General features: G+C 43.8%; 1 protein-coding gene across 1 annotated transcript; it reads right to left on the reverse strand.

Moving 5' to 3' along the window:
- Window positions 1-1,638: 1,638 nt before the first annotated feature.
- On the reverse strand, window positions 1,639-10,848 carry MRPS33 (mitochondrial ribosomal protein S33). The gene is made up of 3 exons (XM_039233994.1): window positions 10,778-10,848; window positions 6,208-6,449; window positions 1,639-2,418 (listed from the first exon to the last, which is right to left on the reverse strand). The coding sequence occupies exons 2-3, from the start codon at window positions 6,420-6,422 to the stop codon at window positions 2,313-2,315; spliced, it is 321 nt and encodes a 106-aa protein (XP_039089925.1). The 5' UTR covers window positions 6,423-6,449; window positions 10,778-10,848; the 3' UTR covers window positions 1,639-2,312.
- Window positions 10,849-12,406: the final 1,558 nt, after the last annotated feature.

Raw genomic sequence — 12,406 nt, forward strand, 5'->3', positions numbered from 1 at the left:
CAGCCATACCATCTGGATCATGTACCTTTAAAAATATAATCCATCTTGGGGCGCCTGGGTGGCTTAGTCGGTTAAGCGTCCGACTTTCGCTTAGGTCATGATCTCGCGGTTCGTGGGTTCAAGCCCCACGTTGGGCTCTGTGCTGACTGCTGGCTCAGAGCCTGGAGCCTGTTTCAGTCTGTGACTCCCTCTCTCTCTGACCCTCCCCTGCTCACGCTGTCTCTCTCTCTCTCTCCTAGAAATAAATAAAAACATTTAAAAATATATATATAATCCATCTAACACATGGGATAGGATTATTACTAATTCAGGAATTATTTGCAGGGCAGTTATTGCCAGTACTTCTGATGCTACAGGGAAAGTCCTAGCCTCAATAGCTGCTGTACATACTCTTTTCCGGAGAGAGGCAGAAACGCCATTATAAGCCCTTTAGCTGGACAGTGTGCATCTAGTTAATGCTGCTGTATTGTATGCTTAAAAGTGGTTACGATGGTGAATTTTACAACCGAAAAGAAAAAGTACTTTAAAAAATTTACTAGATAGCATTAGATTTTTGGAACTTGAAAAAAAAAAATCAGAGAAGCCCTCACAACCTCTGGAACCTCACTGCGAGGATACAGTAAAATGAGCAGCTAGCAACTCATGCATATACCAGTCATTTCTCAAAGATGTAACACCTCACACACTCACTAAGTTGGTTAAGTCCAAGCTTTTGCACAGAACTTGCAAAGCCCTTCATGGTCTGGCCTCTTCTTTCCTTATGAAACCTATAAAGTCAGGGGTCTTTTTTCAACTCCTTGAACAGGACACTTTCTTTTGACCTACAGGATTTGTAATGGAGTTCTCTGTGCCTCACATTTTTCCCATCATTTTTTTTCTTTTTACATTTTTTTAGTGTTTATTCATTTTTCAGACACACAGAGACAGTGCACGAGAGGAGGGGAGGGGCAGAGAGAGGGAGACACAGAATCCAAAGCAGGCTCCAGGCTCTAAGCTGTCAGCAGAGCCTGATGCAGGGCTTGAACCACAAACTGTGAGATCATGACCTGAGCCGAAGTTGGATGCTTAACCGATTGAACATGCCAGGTGCCCCATTGAATTTTTAAATTTTAGAGTGGGAGAGAGCGCGAGCATGTATGAGTGGGGGAGGGGCAGAGAGAAAGAATCTTAAGAAGGGTCCATGGTCAGCACAGAGCCCAACATGGGGCTTGATCCCATGACCCTGGGATCATGACCTAAGCCAAAATCAAGGGCTGGACATTCAACCGAGCCACCTAGGCGTCCTTTTTTTTTTTTTTTTTTAAATTTTAAGTAAACTACACCACACATGGGGCTTGAACTCATGACCTTGAGATCAAGGCCTCTTTAAAGAGGCCTTTTTTTTTTTTTAAGCTTATTTATTTTGAGAGACAGATGAGGGGGAGGAGCAGACAGGGAAAGAATCTCAAGCAGGCTCTGTGCTGTCAGCATGGAGCCTAATATGGGACTCAAACTGATGAACCATGGCCTGACCCAAAATCAAGGGTTAGATTCTTAATCAATTGGAGTGCCTAGGGAGGCCTTCTTTAAACTACCTGAAGTTTGGGATTCTTGATATTTCTAGGTTGAGCCATCCATTGATCCACACTTTCGCAGAAGTCTGGATTTTTCCTTTGTAGCTTTTAATACAATTTTATTTGTGTAATGATATAATATTTAGTCTTTCCTACAAGCCTAAAAGTTCCACATGATAGGGTCTGTTTTCTATTGCTGACCATGGTATTACCAGGGCCCAGTACATTGTATACAGCAGGTACTCACTCAGTACTCTCTAAGCAGGTACAGCCTTGTCCCATAGATCTATCTTATTATATACTCTCCAAGGAATAGGTGGAGAGGTACCTAAAGTTTATGAGCTTGGTGATGGAGACAGTGGCTGAGTGGTCAGAGGGATGGGATGGAGGAGTTCAGGGCTGGTGCAGGGCGGGAGCGAGAAGGGACACTGAGGACTAAGGGATGCTCATCGAATGAGTTTGCCCCCATGCCCTCAACATCCCATCTGCACCCCAATGAGCCCTTCCTCAATCATCTATGCAGTCATTTCTTTAGAGAAAGAAGTAAACCTCGGAGGCCCAAACAGCTTTGTAGAATTAGGACATGTCCAAGAAACCAGGCACAATTCAACTGGATTGGACTTCAACATGGAAATGATTGAAGTTCCTCCAAATAATCAATTTAGGAAGCTCCCACTCCACCAAGTTGTGGAAAGATGAATACACCTTCTTCTGCTGTCAGTTGCTGAGAGAGAAGTTTTTTCTCCTGATGGGCCAACACTATTTCTTTTTTGCTGCTCTTTTCCCTTCTCCTTTCCTTGGTTTCCCCTTGCCGCGAAGCTTCTTTAGACGCATCTGCTCATCCTTGAAGTCCTGATGCTCATCTCTGAGTGGAGAAAGAAAAAGAGCCGTATTTTCACCTGACTGGAAAAGCATGCCAATGCAGCAACGTTCCCCTAGGCTGCTGTGGTTATCGGTCCTTGACTTCTATGTGCTCAGCCTGGTGAACAGAAAGGACAGGGAGTCCCCGATGTACACATGGGCTGTGTTCCAGAAGTTCATTTCTGAGCCACAGTGTCCCCACACAGAAACAATGCCACGAGTGACAGTTAAATTTCCAGGCCTGCTCATATAAACCTATGCAACTATGATACAGTGCTAATAATTACCCCAAACTTCCCTGTAACGCTAAGACTGAACATAGGGAAGCAGACAGTGGTATAAGCTTCCATAGCTACACAGAGACCCTGAAAGCCACGGGAACCAGCACCTCCTACAAGGGGCAGGGGTCTGGAGGAAGCTGCCTTCATGGCCATGGACAGTCTGCACGAAGAGGCTGCTGGGGAAAGGCTCAGGAAGAAGGAAGCCAAGTCAACAGACAGACCTAGAGATTAAGAAGCCAGGGCTGTTTTAAAATGTGGATGGGGTGTAAGACTGACTATACTCTAGAAAAATGCCTGCATTCTAAGATCCAATACCGTTCAACATGTAAGTTCTGGGATCCTTTTCCTTTTCTTTTTTCTTCAAGTTTATTTATTGAGAGAGAGCGAGTGTGCGTGAGCTTGTGTGCAAAAGCTGGGATGGGGTGGAGAGAGAGGAGAGGGAGAATCCCAAGCAGACTTGGGGCTTGATCCCATGAACTATGGGATCATGACCTGAGCCAAAATCAAGAGTCGGACAATCAACCGACTGAGCCACCTAGGTGCCCCCAGAATCCATTTCAATCCGAGTCAAATCACAGATCCATCTACCATTTCGTAGCTGTATGCCCTTGGATAAGTGACTTTCTCTCTCTGTACCACATCTATAAAGAGTGGGTAATAATGGTACATGAATTAAATATAAGGTGGGGGGGGGGGGTCCTGGGCCCAATTTTTCACTCCTTAAGTGGTTTTAAAACAGACTGGTTTTCTAGGTTAACACGGTTTCATTCCATGAACACAATGGACACAACTGAGCTCTTTGGAATTTACTATGATTGCCCTCAAATAATCTAGTGCCAACAGAGTAGCCAGAGTAATTCTAAACTCTAAGTCAGGTCACGTCACTCCTCTGTTCACAGGCCTGTGAGCGGCTCCCCATTTCACCCAGAATAAAGGCCAAGACCTTGTCATGGTCCTCAGAAGCCTTCATGATCTGCCTGTGGCCCTACCACTCGCTATAGCCTGTGCTGCGCCTGGAACGTGCCAGGCACACTCCAACCTCAGGGCCTTTGCTCTGCCTAGAAAGTTCTTCCCAAGTCCCACTTGATTTACTCACTACCTTTAAGTCTCTGCTTAGATCTCATCTTCTCCAAGAGGCTGACCTTGACTGTCCTGTTTAATGCTGTGACCCGTCCTCTCCCCGCCCACCGCTGCCCGGTCGGCATTCTTGATCCTGCTCAGGCGGCTTTACTGTCTCCCCCCACCCTCCCCCCCCAGAGCACTCAGCTGTGTACCGTATCCAGGTGTCTGTCCTCCTCTTCTTCCCTCCCTCCTCCATTCCCGCCAACCCTCAGCCAGAAGGAAGGCTCCGGAGGCAGGGGTCTTCGTCTCGGTGATGGAACGCCCCAAGTACCCGTGTGGCTGGATGAGTCAGTGTTACGGGAACCGTGCCTCCCTCCCTTGTCTGTGGGCCTTTGAACAATATTTCCTTTGCTGAAGACTGTCTGGTTTCATCCTGCCTGATGCCAGGAGGCCTTCCATCAGAGGCACCTTTTACCATAACCAGTGGCCAAATACATGAAGATGATGGTGCTTTTCCACGGATAACTAAATACTAAGTATTTTTCCCCCATCCCCAAAGATAGTCAAGGTTTTATTTTTCAAACAAATGGAGAGTGGCACCAAACAGGTAAATTAAAATAGCCGAATGTGAATTTGTTACGGGTTATAATTTTCTACTCAGGAGATCTTCCTTCCAGTGATATTGTATTTTGGGCCATAATAAAATTTTTATTTTCTGAGCCCAGACTAATAGCAAGGGAGTAAGCCCCAGAGCAATTCCAGAACTTCAGAATATATCATAGATTATAATCTCTCTTAACATATTAACTAAGAAAATCTCCTCTGTTTGGTTCACAGCTGTTCCAATTCAATTATTCCAATCCAATAAGATTTCTAGTGCCAATCTTAAGTGTCTGTACATGGAAGGTACTTAATACATCTGTTGTATAGATGAATGTACCAATTTTTAGCTAACTGGAGTGAATGATTAATTTTATTATATCAAACAGTCCCAAATTAACTTTTGTATTGCTGCCCTAAGGCATGTCCAATTAAAACATATTAAATTTTTTAAAAAGATTTACTTATTTTTAAAAAATTTTGTTTTTAGGTAATCTCTACACTCAACCTGGGCCTCAAATTTACAACCCCAAAATCAAGAGTCACATGCTCTACTGACCGAGCCAGCCAGGCTCCCCAAAAAGTAGATTTATTTTACATTTGAAAAAGGGGGGGTGCTGCCTAGGTGGCTTAGTTAAGCATCTGACTCCTGATGTCAGCTTAGGTCATGATCTCACGATTCAGGAGATCAAGCTCTGAGTCGGGCTCTGTGCTGATAGCACGGAGCCTGCTTCTCTCTCTCCCCCCCACCCCGTCCATCCTCTGCTCTCTCTCTCTGTCTCTCAAAATAAATAAATAAACATGGAAAAAAGGCAGATTTTAACTTTATACAATTATGCACTGTTTGAATTCTTTTATAATGAGCATGTTTATCTTGCTAATTAAGACTTTCTTTTAAAGAAAACGATCACGCAGGTATTTGATCTCAATACCTAGTCCTGAGTACCTATACATACACAAACATAGAACACATGGAATTAAGAGCCTGTGCAATCCACATATTACTCTTAAAGGTGAACTACAACTTTTTTTAAGATCAAATTAACATATCAAAAAGGGTACCAACTAAAAATGCCAAAAATAAATAAACATTACAAAAAAAATTGAAAAAAAAAAGGTGGGGGCCTGGGTGGCCTGGTCAGTTAAGTATCTGATTTTGGCTCAGGTAATGATCTTGCCGTTTGTGAGTCTGAGCCCTGCGTTGGGCTCTCTGCTCCAAGGAAGCCCGCTTTGGATCCTCCGTCTCCCTCTCCCTGACCTTCCCCCCCTTCATGCGTGCTCTCTCCCTCTCTCTCTCTCAGAAATAAACAAACATTAAAAAAATTTGTTTAAATGCCAGAATAAGGTAGAAGGACATAAGAACTCCAAAAAAACTGTCACTAGAAAAGAAAAGAGGCTCCCATAAGCTTGTGGGGAAGATCAGCTGCGGGGCAGGGACTCTCTTCATCTGACCAATGAGGACTCGCTGCTCTGACAGCCTGCGGGGGTGGGGGGTGGGGGGGATGGTTGAGGTTTTCTTTTGCAGTTTGGATCAGTTTTCCTCTGCATCCCTTTAAAGTGCTCTTAAATTAATAATTAAACACCTCTGTAGCTCAATATCTAGTCAGTCCAGTTTTAGACATAATTAAAATATGTCTTCCAATAAGTGCATGTTTCCTTATTTTTTTTTTCCTGGTGTGCCCATTGTGAGTATTTTTAAAAGCCTTTCCCCCCAAAACTGTGCCCTTTGAACAACCCGGGCACTGTTATAAGAACCAAAAAACTATAAGGATAGAAATGCTAACTTTTTCCTTTTCTGATCTCTTAGAATAATCTCTTACAGGTCACTCTCTGTGTTTTTTTGCCATTACCTGTAGAGGCCAAGAAAACGCAGTGTCCCCATGAGTGCAAAGTACGTGTTGTGATTTGGATACCAATCATAGGTCTCCTTCCTCGTGGCCAAAGGCTGCTCACTGAAGAGCTTCACCACTTTCATGGATTTGGAATCGGTGGGCCTGGCAACTTCGCCAAAGAGCCGGGCACTGAGACGACTCATGCGCAAGGCATATTCTGAAAGTGAAGACATTTCCTGAGCAGCAAGGAGCAAGAGTCCCTACGGAAAATGAGAAGAAAGATGAACAGGTCAGTGTACGAAATTCTGAGATTATTGACGTGAGTGCTGTAGAAAAGAAAAACAGGACATGCCTGGGAGTTGGGAAATAGCCACAATCCGAATGGATGTTTCCTTTGCGTGCTTTATTTACATTTCTAACTTTTGCATTTGGTATTTCCATGTTCTTACCTTGCTGCAGTGCCCTTTTTTCAGTGAACTGTTTTGTTATTTACTGACAGTTTACCTGTTTGTAGGCGAGATGAGCACAGGCAAATGAGTTATCCTACCACAGCGTTATTATTATACCTTCAGAAAACACCCACCTCAGCAATCTGCAGAAGAAAAATGCTGACTGCTTGCCATCTAAAGGTTTAATCATGGCAGAGAAATAATTATCCTGTTGTCTTATTATCAGCCCTTTGAACAGTGTTCTCCTCAGGGCTCCAGATGGCTCTGAGAACTGCTAATGAGTTATGAGGTCATTTAGCCTCTAGGTTGCTGCATGGAATTCTGCCTAGAGACTGAGGGCCATTTGGGAAAAAAACAAAACAGAGATAGTAGTCTTCTAGAAATAAACCCAACGCCTCTTAAGATTCATTTTATTCCTGAATAGAAGGACTTATGGGTTAGAAGATTATCTGTATGCACACTAGCTAAGTTCTTATTAACTGAAAACAGTACTTTTTTCTTCAGAGGCGCAGAAAGTTGAAATAGGTAGAAGAGTGCTAGCTGTAATACGCAGAAATTACAGCTAATATATATCAAAAATTATACAGGCGATACATAGGCATCAAGAACATTGCTGGTCAAACAGCCCTCACATCCCATCCCATCCCAGATGCAGAGGTTCCTGTTGGCTGATGGTGCTAGTTAATGTGAAATTGGGAGGGAGACGAGAATCTCTGCTAAGAAACTGTCCTGGGGGACAGTCTAGGGGGTGAAGAGGCATTGATATCCAAACAGAAAAAAGGCATGAACCTATCTTGAAAAACCAATGGGGAAAAAATACGGAAAACAAAAATCCCGCCTAGAAGGCCTGGCTGGCTCAGGCAGGGAAGCATGCAGAGTTTACTTAAAATATAAAATAAAATCCTAAAAAAACAAAAACAAAAACATAACACCCCTAAACAAGAATGGTGCTCAGTTAATTTCAAAATAACTCTTACAAGGAAAACAAAACAAAACAAACAACAACAAAACTACACCAAAACCAGTTTAAATTAAGGAGTTTTTCTTGTCCATTTCAAGACCCATTGAAAGAGCAGAGGCTGACCTCAAAACAACCACAGATTGTCAATTTCAAACCAGTCACCAATCTTAACACCAGCCCAGCAAACCTGGGCCAATAGTGCCATCTGAAGGCCAGCAATGGGAGAACCATGGGATGTAGTAGGGTCTCTTCTCTGCCACTCCAACCTGGGCATCATGTGCAAACCTTGCTTTTTCCATTTCCTGTAGCACTCCTGTTCTCTGATTCACTCCTCTCTCATTTCTTAAGAGTTGTGTGGATGGGAGTGGGTTGGGTTGGGTTGTTAGGGGTAGAGTCATATTTTCACCAATGAGAAAAAAAGGCATTAACAGTTCAATGTATAAATACGAAATCATAACACATCAGTGCTTTAAACCTCTAAAGGCCTTGCAAATGCCCATAGTGGCCTTCAGAGGCTACAAGTTTCTTTGTATGCTTTACCTTTCCTCTTTAAAGTTATCTTTTTCTGAACAACAGATTAAAAAAAAAAAGCTATAAACAATTGGGTTTCTTAATCACCTTTGCTTTGTTTTGTTTAACTGCTATTATGGCATTAGAATAAGTTTCCGCTGCAAGTGCACGGTATTTCCACAACCAATTACTTAGTGGCCAGGGGACTAGTGTTTTGTTATAATGTTTTCAGACAGATAATGTTCCAAATTCCATTGCTTTATTTTTTTTAAAGAATTCTTTTTTTTTTTTTTTTTAATGTTTATTTCTGAGAGAGGGAGAGAGGGTGAGCAGGGGAGGGGCAGAGAGGGAGACAGAATCCCAAGCAGGCTCCACGCTGTCTGTGAAGAGCCCTACGTGGGGCTCAATCTCACCAACCACGAGATCATGACCGGAGCCTAAATCAAGTCTGGAGTGTCTGCAAGGCTGTGGGTTGCACACAAGTAATTGGGTGGATCAGGTCATGATCTCATGATTCATGAGTTAGAGTCCCACAGCGCGTGAGCTCAAGCCCTGCTTCGGGTAAAACCAAACCAAACCAAACCGCAAGCCTTGCTTTCCGTGAGCGCCACTTCTCTCTCCTCACTTTCTCTCTTTGCCCCTCATGTGATTCTATCTGCCCTCATTCACTTGTGTCCTCTCTCTCTCTGAAAAGTTTACTTATTTACTTTGACCGTGAAAGTGAATGAGCAAGTGGGGGAGGGGCAGAGGGAGGGGGAGAGAGAATCCCAAGCAAGCTCCATATTGTCAGTGCAGAACCCAATGCAGGGTTCGAACGCCCCAACCTTGAGATCTTGACCTGAGGCGAAACCCAGTCAGTCGCTTACCTAAGCCACCAGGTGACCAGGTGGCTTTTTTAAACACAGGCTAAAACAGCTACACAGTTCTGTGGTCCGTAAATACTGGTCCCAGGACTGGCAAATTATCATTTTTTACTGGCTTTAAGTTTTTTGTTTTTTTTTTTTAAACTGAAAAGCCTTACTTAGGATTTTTCAGGATCCTAGCATGCCTCCTTACAGAATGCAAATAAAGACTATTTTGCATGAAACCACTCCAGCGAGTACAAAATAGTCTCTTAAAAACATCATTTTTCCTTAAATGTGATCTAAATAGTACCATGAAGAAAAATTAACTGTAGTGGAAAATGCTAAGAAAAAAATATATACATACATATGTTCAAATGTACTGGAGCAAGATGTGTTAAGCCCACACAAGAAAACTCCCGTATTTTTACTTTGGCATAAAAGGGCAAGTTTCTTTGATCTTTCTGATAGGCTTGGTGCACTTAAAAGTTCAGGTTTCTGGGTTGTCTGGGTACCTCAGTTAGTTAAGCGGCTGACCTCGGTTCAGGTCATGATCTCACCCTAGTGGGTTTGAGCCCCACATCAGGATCTGTGCTGACAGTTCAGAGCCTGCGACCTGCTTCAGATTCTGTCTTGTATGCCCCTCCCCTGCTTGCGCACGTTCTCTCTCAAATATAAACACTAAAAAAATTTTATATAAAAAAAAATAAAGGTCAGGTTTTCAATAACTGTCTCTGGATTAGCTTTGCCTTTTTTTTCTTTGAAAAGGTCAGATGAAGTGCAGTTCTTAACCTGGACATCACTTAGCGGGGTGAATCCCGTCGAACTTCAAAAGTGTGCGCTGAACGTGTGTGTGTATATTCTGCTGGGACGAGCTTCCATCATTTTCCCAAAAACCACTGGTTACTGGAGAGCACCAGATTTGCAGTCGAAAATCTAATCCGAATCTTGCCTCTGCGCTTTGATGGCCATGCGGTGTCTGCACTAGTAGGTATTCTTTGCCTCCGTTTTCTCATCTACCACCTGAACGAATAAGTTACTACCTCCTGTGTTTCCAGGCTGACACGCAAAACTCGTGGCACAGTGGATGCCCTAATACTCATCAGGTCTCGAGGAACCCACACGTTGTGCACACGTACTTCACTGAAAAACTAAACAAAATCGTTTATTATTTTTAAAGCCTGGGACAGATGGTTTCACTGGGTCGTAGGAACACGAACGCTCTGAATGCCTGTTGCTTTATTCAGTTCAACAAAAACGCCTCCGACCCCCTTCAACTGACAGGATCACGCCTGCCTGTGAATGAAGCAGGTGCCAAGTCAACAGACGCTTGTATGCACAGGGTATTCCCCAGTTTTTTTTAAATTTGTATTTATGTTTTTAGTAATCTCCCCACCCAAGGCGGGGCTGGAACTCACGACGCCCAAGATCAGGAGTCCCATGCTTTTCGGAATGAGCCAGCCAGGCGCCCCGCAAATATCTTTTCAACTGGCAACACAATTAATCTGCATCCCCACACAAAGTCACGGTACAGACTACCGCCGGATGAGCTGAAAAACTGAGCCTTGCACGCTACCTAACCAGGGAGAGAGTAACTGTGCCTGAGACGAAACTACGCTAGGGTCCTTCGTTTGGTAAATTCCCTAATTTACGCCAAAAAGGCCAACTTGTCTGTAGGATGGTGTGAAACCACCGAGTCGGTTAATAATGAAATCGAATCATCTTCTTCTTGGCGACTCCACAAGACTGAAGACCTTCGCAAACCCGCTCCCACGATCGCCTGAATCGCACAGTACAGACCCCCCGAAGCTCTCGGACAGCCTTACCTACACGCGACCTTCCTCTCCCGGGCGCCCCTCTCCCGGAAGGCCCGCCCCCCTCCCGGAAGACCCGCCCCCGGCCAGGCTCTAGGCTCCCGCGCGAGTCCGCAACGGAGAGCAGTGGAGAAACGGAAGGTTGCGGCTAGAGGGGAGCCCTGGTGAAACTCGAAACTACTAGCGCTCTCTCTTGGAGGCTTCAGAGGTCGCACCTGGCACTTGAGCAGTGAGGGCAGTGCCTCGGGTGTGTGGCTTGGAGACGGTGGCTTAGGGAGAAAGACTGGCTTTCCTGGAAGGGCTTGCACGGTTCGCTAAGTATATTTTATTGGAAAAGGGCTACAGAGATTTCCAGTAAACCTCTAAGGTAATGCTCATGCGCGTGCCGCGTGGTGGAGGATGAAATGCACTTTTTTCCGTTCCTCCTCTTTTTCATCCAGTCTAGGCCTTGACGTGCTCGAAGAGCATTGCTTGACTAGTGGCTGAAGGGTCTTCTGGCCCATCGGCGATGCCATTCCTCTCTCCTTGCACTTACTTACTCATCATCTAATAGTGGATTAGTAACACCTCTAAGAGGGCCATTCTTGATACCCTTTTCCTGGATCGGGGCGCTATTTGGGCTGCCCTTCAGGCAGGAGGGATGGGATATTTATCTGACTCTTTAGTAGTTACCTAGATAAGGTTGGAAGGTAGAGGAAATACTGTTAAGTATTTCCCTCCGTAGTAAATCTTCTCTCAAGCACGCCACACCTCATAGGCATTTTATGAAATCTTTATTGACTGATAGTACGGCTGAAAACACTATTTTCTAAGCATTATTCAAAGCCATTCACAAATATTCCAGAATGTATCCTGGAAATAAGGCTCATCAGCAGTATGCCACATACCAGGAAGGTATTCTGTTGACGCTCTCTTCCCTCCTATAGAATCGTGTTATTTTTTGACATTGTTTTAAAAAGGGAAAAAGAAGCCCCAAATGGAATTATTCCTTTCCACCCACACCCCCGATAGCAAACTAAGACTTAATCCGTTTCAACCTCTCTCAGGAACTTGACCTTTTAACAGTCAATCTGAAATTTCCTATCTGCATTAGTGAGGTAATCTGGATGATAAAAACCCTGCCTTCCTATCCTACCCACAAAAAATGTCCTGGCTTAAAACAGTTCATTCCTTTATTTTGCTAATAATTTTCTTGCTCCACCCTACTACCGTTTTGTACAACTCCGCCCCTTTCTACTTGCTAGATGGGATGCTTCCTGATTCATAACTCGCTTTATAAAGGCTAAGGGATCCTCAGTTTTATTCCGTTGAATTTTGTTTTTTAACAACATTTTATCAATCTAATGTATAGAGTTTGCTCTCACCAAGTTAAGTTTTGACATGTTATCAGTCTATATTACAGGAAGTAGCCTTATAAACTTAGTCTGATGTGAGTTTACTGCATTTACATTTATACACAGTGTTAATGAGCACCCCTCATCCTTTTTTCCATAGTTCAGTCCAAACATAATGATCCAGGTAGAATTTTCACCTTGTGTTTGTATATTTGTGTAGTTGACTGTTATTACCTAATGGCCACTGAATCATGTGAACAAGAAGGCTCCCTTTGCTTGTTGGGCTGTAGGAAAGTTTAAGGCTAAA

This window comes from Hyaena hyaena, unplaced genomic scaffold (genome assembly GCF_003009895.1).
Source record: "Hyaena hyaena isolate Hyena2069 unplaced genomic scaffold, ASM300989v1 scaffold_82, whole genome shotgun sequence".
NCBI classification, from domain to species: domain Eukaryota; kingdom Metazoa; phylum Chordata; class Mammalia; order Carnivora; family Hyaenidae; genus Hyaena; species Hyaena hyaena.

What these genes read in the sequence shown, in the direction of transcription:
- MRPS33 (XM_039233994.1), bottom strand. Translation starts at nt 6,422, where the DNA reads ATGTCTTCACTTTCAGAATATGCCTTGCGCATGAGTCGTCTCAGTGCC. An exon ending in CGTTTTCTTGGCCTCTACAG is followed by an intron (nt 2,419 to 6,207) that starts GTAATGGCAAAA and finishes TTCTCCACTCAG; the next exon opens with AGATGAGCATCAGGACTTCA.